Source organism: Aythya marila, assembly GCF_965140915.1.
Source record: "Aythya marila genome assembly, chromosome: 10".
Taxonomy (NCBI): domain Eukaryota; kingdom Metazoa; phylum Chordata; class Aves; order Anseriformes; family Anatidae; genus Aythya; species Aythya marila.
This window is the reverse complement of record NC_139051.1, coordinates 7,906,768-7,929,270: the sequence shown is the minus strand read 5'-3', so window position 1 is coordinate 7,929,270 and position 22,503 is coordinate 7,906,768. Positions and strand designations below refer to the sequence as shown.

Here is a 22,503-nt window from a genome sequence, read left to right as displayed (position 1 = left end):
TTAATGCAATTTAAGAGTTGGAGAGGGAGGTTTGTAAGAAAAATTTGAAACTCACTGGAGATCCTCCTCTGTGTGCTGTTGAGGCCCCTGGTGTTGTATTGCTTCTAGAGGTGGTGTGTGGTGGGGACAGCAAGGGCTTTGTCTGAAACCTTTTGTTTCAACGTATTATTTTTATTGACTGTTCTCACTGGAGAGCCTTGCAGAATGGGCAGGGTGGGTTTGGGCTGTGGCAGCTTGAGCGGTGGTTTGTGATACCACCTCTCGCAGCTCCACCACCACACCGTAACAGAGCATGACCTTCTTTACTGCTAATACTTGACATGTTTTGAGAGAGTAGCTTGCATTAGGTGAGAGCAGACTGTGCTAATAAGCAAAACAGAAAACTCACGTAAGAACAACAAAAGAAAGTTAGAGTATTTTCCTGATTAACTATTGTTGACTTTATTTCCTCCATCAAGAGTTCGTGTTTTATACTTTATTGCTTTCTTCAAGTTTATTAATATCCCCTTTGGTTTAATTCTTTATTTTCATCTTTTCTGGTTTCAAAACCACCCAAATAAATGAGATCATTAATAAAGATCATATTATCTAAGCAAAGTATTGCACAAATGCAAGTTAATGCATATACATTAGCTGATACATTATGTATCTCATGTAAAAAGGTAAATATATACTAATATATTATAGCTGAAGCTTTAGGAAAGTTCCTGTAAAACCATGCTAATTCATAACATATGCATGAAGAGCTTGGGAATTGCAGATAGTTTTATAGAATAGTAATTAAAAAAAAAAAAAAAAAGGCCATTGTTGTTTACTGCTAGAGGCAAAGTTTGAGTACGGCATGAAGCTAATGGGTTTCGATCTCTTCATAAGTTTACTAGTCTTAACCTTTTTCAAATGCGGGAAGTGTAACAGCAGTGGTGTTACCTGGGGAGCTTAAGTGCTTCATCCTCTTTCTTAAGCGTTATCCAGAACTGCTGAGCCACTGGAATATTAATTTCCATTGCTATTCTTTAACAGGTACTTATGGTCCCGAGCACTGGGTTACTTCTAGTGAGAAGTGTGGAGGGTCTCACCAGTCTCCCATAGACATCATAGACCATCAGGCTCATGTCGGAGACGAGTACCAAGAACTGCAGCTTGATGGTTTTGACAATGAATCTTCTAACAAGACTTGGATGAAAAACACAGGGAAAACGGGTATGTTTTTTTTCTGTTTGTCTCCATAGCGTGCCTGCAGTCAATTAAAAATTCAAGCCATGTTTCACTCTCCTCCTTTTTCATTGTTCTGTTGTTTGGGGTTTGCTTTTTTTTTTTTTTTTTTTTTTTTAATATAATTTTCCAGCAGCAGCCTCCTATCTCTGCCTTTGCATTCTGTGCAAAGCTAGTTCTGCAGATTTTAAGGTTTGTTTTTTATTTTTTTTTTTAGGCTCTCAATATAAATTCTCTCGGTAGTCAGTTGTTCCTCAGAATAAAAGGCTGTATAGGAGTTTCAAGGTGTAACCTTGAATTATCAGCTTTGGGGAGGCAGTAACATCTAATCCAAAACAATGCTGAGATGCAAGGCTCAGACTTTTGTAGGAAAGGAGAAGTCTTAGAAATCGGGATGTTTTAGAGAAGAAAGAGCAATAACTGCTCGAAGTAGTGGGAGCTTATTAATGTGTTTCTGATATGATTATAGCACTGTGTTCTTCACTGAACTGAATCCTCTTCTGCTCTGTCTGCTCTGGCTTTCAGAGAAAAGAACAGTCAGAGTACTGCTTATTTTTACCAAAACAGTTCACCAAAAGGTCAAGGTTGATTTATATGCAAAGCTGCATGCATTTGATTACTCTTTAATTCTAAAAACGTAAAAAGCAGAAATTATAAGGCCACCCTCTTCATTTGACAAGGTCAAATATTTTTAGGGAATTGGATTAAACCGCTAATTAATTCAATTTTATTTATTGGAAGTATATTTTTATCTTTATTAACATTCGACATGCGTGTCTATAGTGCTTTAGGTAACAGGTTCCTAGTCAGAAGGTCTGCTAGCAAATCCCAGGGCATGTACCTGCTCCTGGAGTGTGCAACACAGTTGTGCACAGAGCCTGACCTCGGATACGCCCATGGCTTCCAGGGGACTTTGGGTGCGAGCCACAACCTGGAGTCCACAAGATGCCTTAGATCCTGTTCCAGCGATTCAGGGATGTAGTGGGAGTTGGGAGTTAGTGCTCCTCAGATGAGATAGAGTGACAGGCTGTGATCCTGTTTTCTTTTACTACAAAGCAAATCTAGTTAATGTAAACCACCATCAAGCATAGCTTGGGTTTTTGATGCATTACTGAGTTTTTTTTTCAGCTTCACTAAGAAATGCTCCTGTTTGCTTTGAAATTCTGAGTTTGTTGCCCTTTGTAACAAAATGAGGTTTGGGGAAGGCTGAATGCTATGGAAATTTGGTGCTTAATTAATCTATTCATGTTATGCACCCTGCCCTTTTGGTCACAAAGGAGTGTTTGTAGTAACCAGCAATAAATATAATTAGAAATACCAAGAAAAAAGGATGGTGCTCTTCTTCTAAGAAAGATGCTAATGCTATACTGAATATATAATAGGAACATATTGCTGCACATATAATAGGAAACCATGTTGAACCGAAACGTGCCAGCGAATTTTCCAGTCTCCACGCAGTTGGCAGTGAAAGCTGTATCTTTGGTCTCCTCTGCTGGGTGATTTTAGCACTGCTGCTCTACTTGATTCCTTCACCCATTGGGGTATGGATTTTTGCTGACAAGTTACTTCTTCTCAGGGCAACAGTTACTGTCATTTTTCTTGGGTAACTTACGATCTCTTACTGGTAACACGAAGACTCTCTTTGCCTTGCTGTCATCTGTGATTTCTTCTACTAAGCGCTTAACTCCTCCCTTATTTTATCAAGTTCCATTCCCTTTCTTGGTTTTCTGACCTTTCGAAGAAACTTGTCTGGGATTAATTTTTTAAGTGGTAAGTGGCAGAGCAGCAAACCAAGTAGGATGTTTTGGCTTATGGGTAGAAAGTAGAGGCAGGTTGTGCCATAAATTGTGATGCATTTTGGCAGTGAAGTCTTGGAGCAGATGGCCACGTGAGACCTTCATATTGCAGACTGACAGAGATAGTAAACTAAATAACTGTTTAAGCAATAGTGATGGATGTAGAGGGCATTTCTCAGCAATTAATGACTGGTTAAAAGACACCAGGGTCCAAGGGAAAGCCAAAGGCCCTTAACCTTGATGCTCATTAACTGGCAGGAAATGTGTTGCTTGGGTTATTGTTATTGCTATTGGACTAGTAATCTTTATATATATATTTTTTAGGATGGAACAATTACTTACTTTTATGCTCTGAAATGTTAAAAGGCAAAGAGGTTATTGCTCTTTAGATCTGTTGTATTCTTTCTTTTCCCCCCATGTCAGGTAAAGGACAGACAATGTACAAAAAACAGAGCTTCATTCAGAACATGAAAATGGATTCATTATGCCTCTGCCTTAACTAGAAATGCTTTTGTGCATGATTACACTGGCAAAGGCACTAATGTGGGTTTGATTTGATCACTGAAGTAGCTGGTTCCCAAGTGGTAAAGATCACTTGGAGAGTATAAGCACATTTCACAGTTATTTTTGCTTGTGCCACTTTATAATTAAGTGCTAGCTGGTGTCAGCCAGGCCTGAGGCTGACAGGGATTCCGCAGGCCCAACCTGCCCTGAGGCCACAGAGTGCCTGTGGGAGCAGGTCCCTTGCCAGCATTACACAGACACTGCTGTTTTACCCCTCCTTAGATCACTTCAAACTCTTACAAACACTGTCCACTTAGAGAAAACTACCAAAACTTCTGCCAGAGGTGTGTTTCTGTACAGTACTCTGCAGGTGTGGCATGTATCTCTGCCCCGCTGCCCTGCTTAGGAAGGGGGAAGAGCTGATTTGTATCTGGGATGGGTTTTTCCCTCAGGAAGGTGACAGACACACAGCTCCAGGCCTGATCCTACAAATGGCATCACACAGTTGTGATCCTGGTAGTTGTGCACCACCTCCTTGGGTTTTGAAATCTAAATTATATAGTATTTTAAGCTGAGTAGGTGTGGGGGATTGATTCTTTGGCATGCACTCTGAGGAAATTGCTGGATAAACACGGTGGCTCCCGGAGCCCTCCAACATGGTGTTTGCTTGTTCCAGCCCTGAAAACCAGAAGTTGTGTGGAGGGGAGGGGATGGAAACCCCCAGATCATTGGAAATAAGGACATGCTGCTAAAATGGGAAGGTGATGGGAACATGTGTTGTACAGCTCAGCAGCGTTAAGAAATACTGTAAAATGAACAATTAGATGAACATTTCAGATTGTACATCCTCCTAATTATCCTTTTAATTATTCATCTAAAACAAGTAAAATGACCCCTGACAGAGCCATAAATGATTTAGGAACTATCAAATATTTATTAGATGCAACTGAATCCCCACAGAGATTTTTAACAGATGCACACAAATCTGCTTTCGTGTATTCCTCATCTCCTAGAATTTTGTCTATGGAATTTCTAACCACTTGGGTGAGATTTTTGGTATCTAAAACGCTGAGCTCACTGAGAATTTTTTAAGGGAAGAAGAGAGCAGTGGTGCTTCTAGCCACTTGTATTTCAATAAGGATACATTGGTATCCTGGCTGACACAGACAGTGACCTACAGCCAGTCCCACACCACCGGTCTTCCTACACAAAAACTTTTGTGCGGAGGAACCAGAAATCATGGAAGAGAAGAGCCCCATGATGTCACTGGCACCATTTAGAAACATCTGAACATCTGATGCAATTTAACATTTAGGTGGTTTTAACATAAACAATTTAATGTTTAGATGTCTCTTAATTGCACACTTGCACCTGAGATGAGGCTGCTTTAGCCAACTGTCTGTACTCACAGGGAGAGCAGCCCTGGTGTGGCAGAAAGCCTAGCCTGCAGCAACAGCCTGCCAGTGATTCACCAACAGAGGAATAACTTCTATTTCACAACTAGCCTTTTAGTTTTTTCAGCAGTGAATAAAATCCTCCCTGTTACATAATAAAAATGGATTTATATTAATGTTCCTGTTGTGATGACACAGTTGGATTGAGAACAGAGAGAAATCCTTGTGTGTTAAGCTTTTCCCATTGGAAAAAAAACAAAAAAAAAACAACAAAAAAACAAACAAACCCACAACACTTTAATCACAGGATTCTGGGCACAGCAAGTGGTGGTCTGCAATCGCTTTTACAAGAACAAAATGCTAATTTTAGTTTTGTTTTTAAGCACTAGTTTTGCAAAGGATGAGAAGAAATGATTTTATAAGGAGTCATTATTAGGAATTGCGCAAGCTAAAAAATGGGAAATGCTAGAAAGGAAGGTGATCTTGTAGTGAGAGCAGCAGGCATGGATGTTGGAAAGCTGGATTTAGTTGATAGTGGGACCACCCCTGTAACATGTACCATCTTCCACCATGACTTTGCCCTCTGTTTGGATGTCAAACTTTTATTGTTATAAAGGCTTTTGAAAATGAAAAGAAAATACAAAGAAGATCCTCTTGACCCTTACTGAATCACATAATAATAATGTCAGAGTTCCTGTAACAAAGTCCAGTTCTTATCGAGAACTTTGCATGAGTGGGTCTCAAAAAAAAAGTTATTGTCACTCTCCAGTTTTACAGAAGGGAGAAGCAGGGAGGTTAAGGAATGTACTTGCCACATCCAGCAGTAGAGGTGGGACAGGGCACAGGCTTTTTTTTTTTTTTTTTTTCCCCGATAACATAGAGGGAATCCAACAGACACAGGATTGAACTGGTGATCTGCAGACTTTAGTGAATCACAAGGCCAAGAAACATGGTTGGTCGTTAGTCCCTGCAACCACATTAAATAGTTCTTAATGAAGTTTGCCATTTAAATTTTAATCAATGTCCAATGAGGAGGCCAAAAAGTCCTTGAGAAATTTGGCCTTTGTGATTTTCTGTAGACTATGTAGCTTCATAATCACTTCCTTAATTAGCCAGCATTACTTGGAGCCTTTCTTTTTTTTAAAACCAATCCCTGTAAAGAGAAAAATGATGACCTCACCTTTTATTTGCATTAGAAGAAGTATTGTAGTATAATGAATAAAAACCGTAAATGCCTCAAAAAATTGTGCTAAGAACGTCTTTCTCCGTGTTCTGTGTGTGCAGTTGCTATCCTGCTGAAGGACGATTATTTTGTCAGTGGTGCCGGGCTGCCGGGCAGATTCAAGGCAGAGAAGGTGGAGTTCCACTGGGGTCAAAGCAACGGATCAGCAGGCTCTGAGCACAGCATCAATGGCAAGAGGTTCCCTGTCGAGGTGAGTGCAAAGACATGTGCTTATGTTCTCGAAAAAAATAAAATCAGAATGTATTGCAGTACTTTGAGATGACTGTGAAATAGGGCAATGTTTCCTTCAGTGAACATATCACTTTCAAGGCCCTTCCGGCCCTCGCAGCACTCTATCTATCATCTCTTATGTGCTTTTGCAATGTCAGCTCTGAGCTCTCCTTTGCTAGCGTTGCCAGCTTTCGCGTCCCATGGGCTAAGTTTCAAACAGCCACTTTTCTGGTTTCTCCCATAAGCTTTTCATGTGTGGGAGGATCTTCTTACAAATATCCGCAAAGTGACCTCGTTGTCCTTCAAATCTTTCCTTTCCCATGATGCCTACAAACAAATAGCTAGCAGCGGTTTGGGAGCCATCGTGCTGAGACTGCCGTCTTTCATCGGCATTGCTTCCTTCCACTCAGGCGGCCCTCTGCGTACCTGTGTTCAGCTGCAGCCCCCTGCCTCGTGCTAGCAGGGCATCTCAAGGAGCTGCACAAACAGCTGTGTGTTCGCTCTGCCTGTGCAGGAGCCAGCCGGACCCAAGCCAGCTGCACAGCTAGCATGGCAGAGCGCTGTGCCACAGCAGGAGCAAGGTATCAGCTCGGGCACAGCATCCTGTGAAAGCAGGCGTGTTCAGGGCACGGGGCTGGGCAGCCGTCAACAGCTGAGTGCAAAGATGTGTCTTCAGACGACAGAGAGAGTCCTTGGGCTGCTGGGAAGCCCCATGCAGTTGGGTCTGATAGTCCCAGGTCTGTCTGTGGGCAGTGCAACGTCTTCTTTGTCAACAGAGTTTGTCAATGCTTTTCACTTTATATTCAAGGGTTTTGCCTGGTGAAATAAAGCAGATGTTATCTGGAATTACCTTTTCTTATTGGTAATCAGATACCTGCTTTCAAAGCAGGTTGCATCCTGGTGTCACATGTGGATGTGAGCAGCTTGTGGGGTCCTGTGCTTTCACAGAAAGCTCACACGTGGACAGAAGTCGTTTTCTTGTCAACTGGGTCTTGCAGGAACTTAATTCAGGCCCCAACTTGCGATAAGGAATCACGTGTCACTTTAGCCGAGTCACTTTTTCAGAGGGTGGGAATGGGCTCCCAAAGTGCAAAGGAAGGTTGTAATAGACCTGACAAAAAAAAAAATAAAAAATAAAATCACTGTTTTCATCTGTCTGCTCCAACTGCCACACCACATGAATTAGAAAAATTGTTTTGCCTCCCAGTAATACCTGAAGCTACAGGTTGAATGGTCTGAGGCAGAGATTTTTTTGTTTATTTATTTATTGCAAACTTTTTCCAACAGCTTCTCGTTTGATGAAGCTGTGGTTTCTCGCGAATGGCCACCCTGAACACACAGAGCAGAGGCCTGTCGTGCTTCCCTCTCTGTCTCTGTTGTCAGTGCTGGTATTCATTAGGACCATTTTAGGGAGGCAGAAGGAACACTCAGGAAGTCTGCAAAGCCAGTCAACGCCTCTTTTGAAATTTCTGGGAGTGGAGATGGTACAGGAGCCTGGGCCTTCTTGGTAGTGTCAGAAATAGTATTTCTACTTCACAAATCCTTGCGTGTGATGCCAAGGCTATTTGATACTGGCTTGACAAATGGATGTTATTTTACTTTGGGAAAAAAAGAAAATTCTTAAAAAAAATATTTTTCCTTTCATTTAAATATTCTTTATTTTCTTTTCAACTGGTTGGAATACTAATTTTGTCATCTTTAAATATTTTTTTAAGAGTTTGCCTTTCTGAATTTCATTACTGTTTATGAATGCTATGCAAAATAATTTGCTATATCGAATAGGTTTAGTGTTAATCCTAATAACAAAAATGTAATTTTCCAAGTGATTTGTATTCATTGCAATGACATGAGCCTCTGATCTCTGACCTTTCTGAATATGAATGCATTAGCAGAATTCCCACAGCCATCCCTTTACTATTTTTCAAAAGAAGAGCAGTTTCCAAAACAAGCCTGTCCTTGTTGTTTTGCTATGTACCACCTACCCAAGATTTCCAAATGTTGATCCACTTTACTAAATCACATGCTGAAAACGATTTTTATGGGTGGATTTTAAAGGATGCTCAAAGTAACCAGAAGGTCTAAGGTGATGAAACTGTGTTCCTCTTGCTGATACATGAAAAGGAGTCCATACAATTGATATTTTACATCTCAAACAGTAACTGTACATGTATGCGTGGTGGAGCTTTTAATTTGTAATCCTAATTGTAGTTCAGCATGCAACTGTCTGATGCAACCCTTACAGCCTGATGCTGGGAGGTCTGTGCCAGAAATACTGTACTTCCTTTGAGAAATGACATTCTGAGACATTTTGAAGGAAGGCTGGAGAAAGGATAAATAAATAAATCCCATCCTGCAGAAACCAAAGCCCAAATCTCTCTGATTGTTCTGGGTCCCTGGACACAGGTAAAGATTTTAAGGAGCGTGTGCAGGTAATGGCACTCCAGGCCTGCAGCAGTTACAGTGGTGATGCAGTTGAAAGCAAACATTTTCAGCGTCTAATTGGGAAACCAGATGTGGACTATGCAAAGCGCATTAGTTCCAAAGCACATCCCACGGGAATGCAGATAGATCAGCGTCATCCACAGACTTTGCTCTGTACACATGAAGTTTAGATGTTTTTTCCTCTGGGAAACAAAGTGCTTGCTGCTAGTCTTTTTTCTTGAAGAGGATGCAGAAACTAATTAGAAATGTCAGATATAATACAGAGCATTATTGTTTGACCATGTTGTTTGGTTTTTATTATTACAACTAATGTGTCAGATGGTAAGGCTGTCTACGTTAATTGGTTTCCTTCATTGAAGCCCATCTGGATCATATTTTTTTGTGATTTATATGTTAAATTAGTTGGTAAGATATATGAGAATGTCCTTTTGTTTCCTACTTTAAAGGCATGTTGGATCAAAGGCGTATTATCTTGCAGTACTTTTATGCATATGCAGCATATTGTGATTCCTTTTCAAACCATGGCATATGTAATGGTATTCTAAATGGTTTCCTTCATTATATGGTCTCGATTGCTTATTTATTGATCAGATTTTCCTTGATGATACTTTATCCTTATGAAGCCATTATAAGTTTGGCTTTCTCTGAAGTATCATTCAGGAACAGAGATGTCCGTGTGTCTCAAACTTTTGTCCACGGCCAGGTGCCAGTTCATGATACCATCCCTGGTCAGCACTGGCTGGAAGCTTCCTTTTTCCTCCTTCTTGCCATTTCAGCATCATCATTGGTGAACACAGTAAAGCTAACGCTGCGATGCTGAAGATTAAAGCGATACCATTAGCGCATTGCTGGGCGAGTGGAGCACAAATCCTAATGAGGATGTGGGCTCTGTGCCAGTTTAGAAAAAATCTCTCTCCTTTTTTCTTGAAGTCAAGAAAAGTTTTTGACATTGCAGTTTCTAAATTTTAATGAATTGCTGACTCCTTTGTATTTTGTTATTGTTCTTCTCCGTTATAATTGCTCAGGTTTTCTTTTTCTTTCTGAAGCCGAAGCGGTATAAATGAACATGCAAACGCTAGAAACCATTTAAATGGCGAAGTGACAGAATTACAATAAAGAAGAAGAGCTTCCCTCAGGCCAGGAGAGAACCCAGGTTCCCCTCATTAGAGCCAAGAGGAGTAATTGCAGACTTTAATCTCCAGCGTCACCGTGCCGGTTACCAGCCCTGCCTGCGCTGAGCTTGCGGCAGGCAGGGCTCGCCGTGCGGGCTCCCTGCCGGGAGGGAAACCCAGTGCTCAGAGCTGCACAGGCAGGCAAACAGCTGACGTGGCAGTGCTGTGCTGGCGGAGTTCACTACCACCATCCCAGCATCACTGTGATTTTGAGCTGCTTCGCACTCATTTTTATGCAAAATGCTGATTATTTCTGTGAAGAGCAGAAATCAGAAGAGTGATTTTAATCATGACTGTGTTAATTTGATGTGAGCTTTGGCTGTTTATGAGCTTTCTCTTTAATGGTGCTAATTGTCAGTTATAATGTGAACACCATTATACAGTAATATACAGTAATTTATTTAGTAAATGAGAATCTTATTCCAAGGACCATACTGCAATATGCCATAGAGACCTCATCCCTTTAATCTTACATGAACAAACTTGCACTGTCTAGGCCAAATTGGTAATAGGAACATCAACTTGGCTTCTGAAATAGCGATGTGATTTGGTACCCACAAGCACCAGCATGCATGTTTTTGGAGAACTCTAGTTCTCCATTTAAAACAAAAAGCAACAAAAACCAAACAAACAAAAACAAACAAAACAAAATCAAAAAACTTTTTACTACTAAAAAATAAAAAAACAACCCACAAAGCATTCCAGTAGAAAATGAAGAGCTAGCACCCTTTCATGTTGATTAATGAGCTTTTATGTTATGTTGATTGATTCATTTCATGAAATTATTATTATAAACAATCTTTTGCATTAACAATTCTCGCTGCTCTTTAAGCATGTTCCTTAGAAGAATTTCCATGTTCTAGTGGTATCTTTGTTCTCGCTCCTTCTTTGATTTTCTTCCTTTTCCCTTTGAGTTATACGTACTAACTTCAGCATTGTCTGGACCTACAGCTAGTTGCTCTAATTTGAATGCTCAGATCTCCTTGCCAAAGGTTATCACCGTTCATTATCCTACCTCTCATTGTAACACTTAAATTCTCATGTTTGATTGTCTGCTGTCTGTGATAATATAGATGTTAATGCAGAAGAAAAGCCGTGAGTGGTTGAGGATGGAAGGGACCTGTGGAGATCCTCTGGGCCAACCCCCCCTGCTCAAGCAGGGTCACCTAGAGCACAGGATCACATCCAGGCGGGTTTTGAATATCTCTGGAGAAGGAGACTGCACACCCTCTTCGGGCAATGTGTTCCAGCTCTCCATCACCTTCACAGTAAAGACTGGAGCCAGTACTGACCTCTGGGGGACACAGAGCTACAGGCCTCCAGCTAGATTCTGCGCCACCCACCACTACCCTCTGAGCTCTGCCCTTCAGCCAGTTCTCAGCCCACCTCACTGTCCACTCATCTGTATCACACACTCCCTGAGCTTGCCTGTGAGGATGTTGTGGGGGACAGTGTCAAAAGTCTTCCTGCAGTCAAGGTAGACAACATCTACTGCTCTCTCCTCATCTACTCTCGTGGTATTCAGTGCCCAAAAGCCTTTATTACAGGGTATAAACCAAGACTAGCTCATATTTTGGGGGTGTATCCTGGCTGCTAGGTCTTCCTATCATCCCTGGAGTGTCATCTACAGTATTCGTCGAGGCTTTTGCCCATCTGAGGATGGCAGAGGATATTTACTATTTAATGTTAGGATTTGGGCTTTTTTCATTAAGATTTAACAAAGTTTTAAGTTTTACCTTGCTGCGTTTTGAGTCTTTAGGTTTGTGTGCATTTTTTTTTCACATACTAAAAGAAGAACAGATCACAGTATGTTTTCTTGATTTCCAGGAGAGAATTAGCACCCTATGTTGCTGTGTTGCAGTTAGGTTTATTATTTCTGGCATCCAGCATATCTGGTAATTGTAATTTTGCAAAGATCTCTGGTGTTGGCTTGAAGCACAAGTAAAGACTAATTGTGAAACAGGGAGCCAGTGCAGGGTTTATTTCCTTATATTCCATTTACTAGTTGCTCTTCAAATTTCCTTGCTTCCATCTGGCAGGATGTAGCAAAGTAGAAGTCAATAAATGATGGAAGGACCCAAAGAGGGCCATTGGGAACGTATCACAGGGAGAGAGTTAGACTGTCTGAAGTAATTCTACTGTAATATTCTCTCTAAGGACTAAATCTACAGTTATATGGGGATACTTAGAGCTCCCAGTGACTTTGATGGGAGATGTGCTGGTGAAACTCTGAGTGAGGATTTGGCTCCAAACCCTGCTGTCTGTGCTGTAGAGTGCTCGGGGAATTAGCACACACAGCTTATTCTATCTTCATCTCTTACAGCACCTCTGACTTAATCATTCAGACATGGAGATGGCTTGGGGATTTGCAAATTTAATTCTTTTTTCTTTTCTTTTTTCTTTCTTTTTTTTTTTTTTTTTTTTTTTGGTGTCAAACTGACATTTTGCAGGATTTCTAAGTCTTTTCTTAAATTTCTTCTGTCTCCCCCAGTCTCCTACGGTCTAGATAGCCACAGCATACTCTAAATATACAAGGTACTAAAAAGCAAAAAATGTTGCTCAGCCTTACCTTCCACCAGACTTTACCCCTCTTTGCTTTTCATCACTTTTAAAACTTGTTCAGATTTCCTCCTCATGAGGAAAACAGTGTGCTGCAATTTTAATACAAGAAGTACATGAATGTTGGCTGAGCACCTGGCTGAGTTTCCATCACGTTGCACTGTGAGCTGGGCAAGTCAAGCATTATCTTCTAACTGTTTTACTGTTTTATCTTCCTTAGAGTAACGGTTGCACTGGCTCCCCATACTTGTCTTCAGTTCCTCCCATATACTGACAGGAGAATCAGCTGAGACTTAAATTAATGACTTTATTGCAATCAGGGTTCCATTTTAGTGCAGAATGCTTCATCTTGTAGTAGTGAAATATTTAGTCTCCATCTGGCTGATCTTTTCTGCGAATGTCCTATGATAATTAAGAAGAAACATGAGAGGATGGTCTGAAATGAAAATATGTTTAGTGGAGGGGTTAGCCTGTGGGACTGTTCGTGTAAAGACCCAGAAAAAATTTAGGGACTTAACAGCAGTTTGGTTTTATGGCTGCATCTTCCTGCTGCTTGCCAGGCCCCAGTAATTTCTAGAGTCATTGCAAATGCTACGATGCATCCGGAGTTTTATTTTGAAATAACTATCCAGTAAAATGATCTAGATATTCTTTTCATGTTTGATGGAAATGTCCTGCTTTCCACAAAGGATTTCCACTGTCTTGTTCAAAAGGTCTGAGTCAGTAGCACTACACTGCAATTACAGTATGTTAATGATGAGCTAAGAGTTGTACGTTCTTCTTAACATAAATCCCTGATTTTCAACGTGATTAATTGGAACCTGGAAAGACTGACAAGGAGAAGGAGGATCAGATGGGGTGAAAATAAGAGATAAGAGGCTGGCAGCCAGCTCTTGTTGTAAAGGAGAGTTATTTTGAATAGGAGAAAAATCAATACAAAGGTTGGAGAATTTGACAGAGTTATAAGAGCTACTTTAATGAAAGGTAGCAGATTCAATAGGATTGTTACTTGAAATGTGGGATTGTCTAAGTTAGAAAAATGGGACTGTCTCTCCCCAGCTGTAAAGGTGAGCTCTACATGCTGAACTTACCGGGTCTTTAGGCCACTGAGTTTAACATCATTCACTGTGGGCACCTGGGGAGAATAGGGAAAAAGTGTGGGAGCTTGCTAAATTCTGTTCTTCTGGAAGAGTTATTTGATTATGGGAGAGGAAGGAGGAAGGCAGCAGGTGATAGCTATTTCTGCTGCTTCACCATGTCAGGTGGCTATCAGAGGATATCTGGCAGGCCTCTGCAAGACAAGGGATGACATTGCGAGGAGATCTGATTTTCTGCAACTTTTAGTGGCCCTGGGTGTAAGGGGCAGGGAGACTTTGAGAGACTCGGTGGGGGGCATTCAGCAGGAACTTTCCTTGGTGTGTCTGTGTCAAGTCTCCTTACCCCAATGGTGATGGTGTTATCTAAAAACATGAGAGGTTCACTAAGTACTCAGTGTTGTCTCTTTCCTGTAGGCAAGTCTGACAATCCTGAACTTTGCAACATCTTCCCGTATAGGTGTATGATCCTTCACGGTTATTCCAGTAGGACCTCCGGAAATAGCAAAGATAGGTAACATTTGGGAAAAGACCAAAAAACAAATATGTTAAGAAGTGATAATGTTTCCTTGGTGCACACATGCACAAAACAAACAAAAAAACCCTTAATGTGGTTAACAGGCTTGTTGGTAGCTTGTCTGCCAGTATTTCCCGTGGAAGCCTTCTCACTGGGTCTCAAACAGTGGGAATAGATTTCACCAACGTTAATCATGATTTCAGGAAGCAAGCAGGAAATGATTTAAATCGTCTATTATACTGGTGCTTTACTGATTGCATTTTTGTATGTTTTTTTTTTTTTTTTTTTTTTTTTCTGTAGAATTCTAAGCAGTTGCTGTAATTTTGTACTGAGAGAATAAATTGCGTCAGATTTTATTTTTCCAGTTAGAAGATTCAGAACATTTATTCTTTTTTTTCTGTTTTACCATGTTGAAGAAGTATTTTCTAAGGGATGATCAAAAGCTTGCTTTAACCATAAAAAAAGACACATCTTGCTGCCTGTTACTCAAAGGTCCAAAAAAGTTTTTATTAAAAAGAAATTTTATAAGGGTCGCTGAAAGGCTTTTTAATTCTGGGGGGAGGCAGGCTGTGAAATGCATTCACTGCAGACTGTGCTAATCAGTATTATTGTATTTACTTTCTATCTTGCCTTCCTACCTGAATCCCTCTGCTGTCTCTTACATTGTTTAAAAGCTCTTATAGTGTCTCTTCGCTGGGTTTCTGTAGCGTCTGCCCCAGTGGAGTTCCTGCTCTGGGATGCAGCAGTGCTGCTGCTGCTATAACCGCAGGCTTTGCAGGGATGAATTGCTTTGTTTTTTCTATGATAAAGCTTCACATGATGTAAGAGATCAGGCAGCAATATGAATGTAGTCCTTGTTATTTCCCCAGTTCACAGGCATTGTATTTTCCAGACAGGATGGGAAGGTTAACAAAAGTTGAAAAAGGATCTAAAACACTGCAAGTGTTTACTGTCTGGTAGAAATGAAATAACAATCAAGTGGTTGAAAAAGGTATGTGTTTGCTCATGCTTCGAGACATACAGCACTTATCTTTCTGTAAAGAAAAAGCAATTTGGGGAAAACAGTCATATCCCAGAATACGTGTCCTCTCTCTCCCTACTTTTCTACCCAGCTTAATAAGCAAAAATCTTTGTTCTCTAATTAGCTGGGCTTTTCAGTACAAGCCTCAATAGGCCCGTAATGTCCTTTTCTGTCACCATCCCATCCAGGCTGCCTGTCCTCAGAGGGGGCTTTCCTTTATGCTCTCTCTTAGGAGAGCAGTCAGAGCAGGCTCGTATTTCCAGGAAATCAGCAGCCCTTTCTGTTTCCTGCTCACACTGCCTTCAGCTTGCTCACTCCCTCAGCAGGAAAACCTTTGTTATAGTATCCCTTAAAAAGGGCTTGGGTATCGTTGTCCATTGACTATTCAGGAGTTCTTATTAAAACATAGTTCCTGATATACACATTTGTAAGAAATATGAATTTTGGCTTCCTACCAGGATTAGAAATAGCGTTACCAGGTGGGAAAGAGCTTTTCCCCCTGCAGTGAGCTAACAGTTTGTTAATAGTTTATTCAAGCACAGAAAATGGGACCTGGTCTGCCAAAAGACCGTTAGTAACTCCACAGGGGGCTGTTAATTGTCCGGGAAAAGACGATTGAAACTGTCTTCTGAATAAGTTAAGGATGAATCAGTCTTCTCTGGGATAGGGGGCAAATTTGATTTTTGAACAAACTCTCAGACATGGGATAAAATATGGAGAGACAGGAGGTACCTTCCTTACTTAACTCTGAGTGGTGATGCAATTTGAGAATTAAAAATATGCATCAGCACAAGATGTAGCACACATCTGGTTATGGATAGGAGAGAGTGCTTTGGGATTTGATCATGGCAGGGATAGGTCAAATTACTCGAGTTTTGTCATTTTTGTCTTTTAAAGATGTTTTAACTGGGTTCTGTGTTTTGAAATTCATGCTTGCAGTACTACCTGCATTTCCTTTTTACCTTTACTGGACTGCTGAAAGGGTGATTTCAGTTGATTTCAGATTATTTTTATTTCTACGTCAAGCCCTGCCATTCCTTCAGGGTGGCAATCTCTACAACTAAGATGATAAATTCAGAGCTCAAAGCCTGCATGCAGTGCTCAAGGGTTCCCAAAGAGTGACAGATTTAACTTCTTAAAATGTAAAACTACCCATGGGTGAGTAGTCAGAATGACAGAAATCATCCAAAAAGAAGAGGAAACCTCTTTTCTTTAGTTTCTTATCACCTTGGTTGAGGAAGAAATTCTCTTCTCCTTTCTCTGAGGTCCAGAGCTTTGTAGGGCAGGCTCTTGAGTAGAGGGTGGCTTCCTGAGTGTTGAGTGACACATTTAATCTTCTGGTGGCACATACCAGGCAGAACCATAATATCCCTTAAGAAAAAGAAATGTCATTACATCCAGTTCAGAACACGAGATTGGAGATAGCGGGAAGGTTTTAAAAAAAAGATTCATTTTAAATTCTTTGCTTGAGAGGTCTCATTCTGTTTGGGAGGCAGGAATGTGAGCACTCGCTTAATGAGCTGCATTCAAAAGATGAAATTTCAAGAGAATAAAAATAAAACCCATTATTTCCTGAACATAAATGGAGTCACCCATCCTCAAATCCTCAGTCGTGTCTTTCTCCTCAACCTCGTCTGTTATTTCTCTTGCTCCCAGTTTAACTAGGAAAATTTTTAGGGGCCGTTGCCTCGAGGAAATACCCGAAGTAGATACCCTCAATCATACTAGTCACTGATGTTAAACCACATGCTGTTTACTAAGTAATGTTGAAAGCTTCATGCTGTTGTTGCTGGCACACCGTTTATGAAAGGCCTGTTAGCCCTCCCACTGAACCATATGGTGATTTATCAGTCAGTTTAGTAATAGCAAGACCGAGACCCAAATTGGTCAAAACTGGTCAACAATGGATACTCCTTGTGTCTTCTAATAAAACGTTCTCATTCTTATTCTTTTTGTAGTATAAGGATAGCCAAACACCCAAATGTGATCCTTGCATTATTAGCAGTCACTTCAGGTGTTTTCCCATTGTGATTAAGTAAGATGCAAGTGGAAAGCATTTCTGGTCGTGCTAACACTGCAAGGAATAATTTGGCAGAAGTTGGAAGTGGAAAGGGCAGAAGAAGGGAAATAATTAGCAAGAATAATTTTTGGGCCTTGACAACCTGGTATGTTTTTCTAGCAGTGAATGAATTCACCTGACACCAAGAGATAGCCATCTGATAATAGCACTCATAAGATCAATACATCGATACGTTATCCTTGAAACAGTATTTTAAGTCTATTCTTAGGTTCATTTCTTTACTTCTGTAAAGTTATAGCAATCTGGGATTTGAGATAATGCATTCATTACTGTCTTATCAGCTCTTCATTTACTGTATTTTAATGTATCTACCATGATTGCTGAAGAAGGATGCTCAGTAAGCTTAATCTGCTTACGCTTTAAAAAGATAGGATGCTCAAAAGATTAAACTCAAGCCTCATACAGAACAGGTTTGAGAGCTTGCAGGGCTTACATGGCAAGGCGTTTTGTACACGGGGTATTTCAAACACACTTCCACACTGCTGGCTCTGCAGACCTCGTGGTGTGGAAAGGCGGAGAGCTGGGTACAGCAGAGATTTTGCTTTTGTAGATTGCGATTCTGCCCAGGCTCTGTGCAGCTAATAATGCCAAAATGTCACTAGGTTAAACCTAATGCTGCTTCTTTCTGTTAGTGTATCTTCCTGTTCCACATCTTTTTAGATCCTGGGGAATTATATGTGGGATTGTGATGCATGCCCCCGGACACAGAAATAGTGTGTGCATGCTTGAAATAATACTCATGAAGATAAGCAGCATGTGTAAATATATGTAAATACAGAGAGATATTTAGATCTATGTTTCCTCTGTATAGACTCACCGGATTTCTCCAGATGTGTGTGTTTTGAAAGAATTGAAACCGTACTGGAAATTTCATTGTTAATGAGTGCTGCTGTGAAGGACAGGAGATGTACAGCAGGACAGCATTGTTTCCCCGATTGTACAGTGTACGTGTTCTGTCTCTAGCAAGACTGGAGATCAAGTTGAAAAAGACCTATTTACCTAATAGCAGCAACAACAAAAATTCAAGTTTCTGATAAATGCTGGAAAGAGTTGCAGCGGCTGCCATGTGAACATGTCTCCTGTCTCCTGCCCCATCTCCTGGTGTTGCTTGGTGTTGACTGAGGCAGCCCAAGGGGCTCGGTGCCATCCCTGTCACGTCACCACTGGGTTCACTGCTGGGGGGAAAGCTCGGCACTTTAAAAAAATTGAAGGTTCTCTTCATTTTAAGCAGTTTGTGGCATGAAAGATGGAAGAGGAGATCAGAACTGGCAGGAAGCTGTGATTTGAATAGGACCTTCAATTTGACACATGTAGTGTCCTTAAGAGTGGAGCCGGAGCCTGGTTTCTACTGACAGGTGTGGCGACAGCCCTGAGCAATGACGGGCACTTCGGTGAATCACTAAATTGATTTGATAATCACTAAGTGAATTTGCTAAGAGCGGGTACTATACACCTTCTTTGGGGCTTGGTTAACCTAGTGACAGCTTGTTTTAAATGTACTTGGAGGTTTTAGTTTATTTTTCCTTTGCTTTTCCCAGCGGAAGCTCTGTGCAGACTTACTGCCAAATAAAAGCAGCAGTTTCTCCTCTTCAGCTGTAAAACTAACCTGAAGACAGCCAGACCTCACTTGTACAATATAACCAGATAAAGGTGATCATCATCGTCAGGCTTATAACGTTTATTTCCCCTTGACAGGGCTATAGTATTTCATCACCATTGCCCTCTCTAGGTGGAAAGCATCAGCACTGCTGGCAGCCTTTGACTTTTCGCCAGGAGCCTTTTCTGACTGCCTTGCTCTGGTTTCCAGCTGCTCTTTCCCAGCTGCTTGCGTGCCCTGTTGACTTTCCCTACGCTTCAGGCACAAAGAGGAGATTTTTCTTTCTCTGGTGGCCCAGATGACCAGTGCTGCAGCGCGAGGCCTGCGCCCACAGAGCAGCTGTGGCAGCCCTGTCAGGAAAGGCTGGAAGCACCCGGCGGCCATTTTAATCCTTGGCGTTTCTGCCTAACCTTTAGGCGATCCCCGCGGCTCCTGGTTGGTTTCGCAGTTACCTCCCCCAGTAGCCCTACTATTTACTGTACTACTGGAAGCTTGACATAGGACAAGTCTGTCAAATTAAAAAGCACAGCCTCCAGCATCAGGAATACTTATTAAAGCTTATGCTAGTTTATGTTGGAGCTATTCAGAAGGGGGATTTTGCTTCAGGCAGTAATGAAAGGAGATATGATTTGTAGAGGTTTAATACGTATTTATTTTCTGGTTCCCCGGCAATTGTCTGTATTGTTTGTGTGGGTTCAGATTATAAACGTTTATGTTTTTTTAGGTAGCACTTGCTTGCCCAACTATTAAAAATAAGATTTTTTTTTTTTTTTTGCTCATATGCATTCGTAATTGCCCTCTGTTCTTAATACATAAATTGAAATTGTGTCCTTCATACCATGATGCTCAAACGATTTTCTTTTCAACAAAGAGTATGTAATAAAGGTTAAAAATGATTTTTGCAATCCATGCATTTAAGTATACATTACTATCTGTTTTAAGGATGGATAATCAATGTAAAAAATGATACTTCCGTGTATTCCTAATAGGTCACTGTGTAAATATCCATAATGGAATCGATCCCTTAGGTTATGGCAACCATTAGTACAGAAAAGGGTTTCACAAGTAATGTATTAGACATTTGCCTTTCATACTTACACGTAAAATGATTATTTATTGATTATTTTCAATCCAGGTTAATGATGTTGAAGAGGTTTCGGTATCTCAATTTAAGGTACTTAAAGTGCGGTTCAAACAGAAATATCTTACCCCTTTCAAGAAGTTCTGACTAATATTTGATAAGTGATTTTTCTCTACGTTGTCTCATTAATATATGCATACATATACATTATGTATAAATTAAGGTTGTTTTGTTCAACTAGAAAATCTTGGTGACACGGTGTCAGCCTGAGGTGATCAGTTTTACTGTTTCTATAGTTTTGTGTTTCTTTACAACAGTAGGTATTGCTCTATTCAAACACTCAGGGGTTCTTCACCCTTCTCAAAGCATGTGTGAGTCTCATTAGTGTTAATGGGAGTTGTGCATTTGCCACAACAGAGAGGAGCATTTTCTTGCTGAGTGTAATTTTATTTTATTTTTTTTTAAACTGGAAGTGTTTCCACAAGTTGACTAATGGACACAGCTACTCCCTTCAGAAATACCCACATAAGCATGGGCATTATAGGTAACTAGCTGAGCGAGTGGGAACAGATATGGCTTCTGAAAACAAGCTTATTCCCCCGGTATCTGCCAAGTGCCTTTTCTCACAGAGCTATGCTGAATGCATGGGGCCAGCAGGCAGGAGAGGAGAGCACCCACCAAGCCTGGCACCCCGAAGTGCTCCAGGTTCTGAAGCACACCTCCTGGGGGTCTGCAGGACCTCCACTCACTGAGGGATGATACAACAACCAAGCATCATTGCTTACTGTTGTGAGGTGCAGGCGCAACACCTACCTGTGCTGGTGCTGTTTCAGTAGTGAAATACCACCGCCCTAGGAGGTTGCTTTGGGTGTGTGAGGGTAAAAGGCTGATCCGGCTCAGTTGTGGCACCCCTGGGTGTGAGGATACAAAGGTAGCCCTGAGTAGGCCATGACTGAGAGAGTACTTAGCTGTGGAAGCATAATTACGAGAAAGGGAAAATATTGTGTTTCATTCCAGTTTGGCAGAAAAGGGGTTGCATAGCTGTCAGTTACAGTCGTTTTCTTTAGTGATCAGCTATTGGGTCAGGAAAAATGATTATATTTTTACTGTTACCTACTGTTTTATCTTGAAAAAACTAATTGCTGCCTAGAGCTGTTTAAAACTATGAGTATGAAAAGCACGTATAAAACCAAATTGTATGCTATGACTTGCTTGATTATCATAGAACATTTTGCATTTATAGTGCTTTCCAACTGAATATTACAGAGCACTTTGGCAATATTAATGAGTAGCGGGAAGAACGTACAAAGGTGTGTAAGTGACTTAGGATCTTGCATCCCATTTGCAAAGTGACGTGTCATGTGGATCTAATACTTGGTAGGTGGTGGTTGATACGTGGTGGCTTCCTTGGTTTCTGAAAGACAAGTAGTCCACAAACACCAGTGCATGTATTGGTCCTGGAAAAGCCTTCTCCATTTCTGGCATTGTGTACCCTTTTGGTATGTACATGTATGTGTGTTCATAGCCTAGCTCTCCTACATGAGGAAGTAACTACAAAGGGGAAGGTCTCTCCAGGCAGCCTGTCCCATCACAGTCCAAAGATACAAAGGATGGGTGAGTTGAGACAAGGACAGAATCTGGTTTTATTAAAAGTATAGAACGTTTTCTTCCTCCAGTATTTAACTCTGAAGAAACTGAGATCCAGAAAGTAACTCAGTTTCAACTCAATAGCATGTGTAGTTGGTAAGTTTGCTCCTGCTTGACTGTAAGGCACTTTAAGCAGGAGACAGAGCGCTCTGCAATGGCTTGGGGAAGTAGAGACCTTGGTGTCTGAGGAGCGCGTGTGGTGCAAATGCACCGGTCCTTTCAGAAGCAGGCATCTGAAGGCCCCTGGCACGTAAGCTCTGAGCCTATGAGGTTGCCACCTGCTTTTGAATAAGCTCTCTTCACTGGAAGCTAATACCAACCCTCTGTGCTACTTTAAATTCATGTTCTTCTTGGTGAGAGGAAAAAAAAAAAGATAATATTATGCCATTGTAGTATTTAAGCTTTTTTTTTTTTGGTGAGTCTCCTAAACACTTTCCTGCTGAAATGCAGGCCCTTTTCCAGAGTTTAAGCTTGCTGACAGGAGACTGACTCTTCTTAATTATCTTCTCCAGACCCCTTTAAATTAGTCCCCCAGGGGTCTGTGAACCTCATATTGAAAATGACAGCTTTAATATTTCCTTACTAAATACTTACAGAGAGTTGTCCAGGGATGCTGACTCACATAAGATTACGAATTCCTACTGAAAAACAGAAGTGCCTGATTTTAGGCGGTAATATGCGTGAGGGAATGGGGCACAGTATGGAGGAAGAGGAGAATGGCCATCAAATGTGGCCATGTCTTTATGCATATAGCAAACAGGAGAGTGTGGGAAGGGAAAATCATTTGAAACCATTGAACTCATGCATAAATGTATAGCTTTCAAATAGCTAATTTTTTTATGTCATAAAAGAAAACTGGCTAAGGCTGGTTCCTTTTTTATAGCCCTGTCATAAACTCTGAAAAATGGGGTTTATAATTTATGGTCTGAAACCA

General features: G+C 40.9%; 1 protein-coding gene across 1 annotated transcript in view; it reads left to right on the top strand.

The window, feature by feature from the left end:
- PTPRG (protein tyrosine phosphatase receptor type G) overlaps positions 1 to 22,503 on the top strand; it is a 397,823-nt gene that overhangs the window by 212,865 nt on the left and 162,455 nt on the right. Inside the window, exons 3-4 of the mRNA XM_082767913.1 lie at positions 1,021 to 1,200; positions 6,191 to 6,339. Coding sequence (XP_082624039.1) covers positions 1,021 to 1,200; positions 6,191 to 6,339 — 329 coding nt within the window. The remainder of the gene's footprint in view (positions 1 to 1,020; positions 1,201 to 6,190; positions 6,340 to 22,503) is intronic.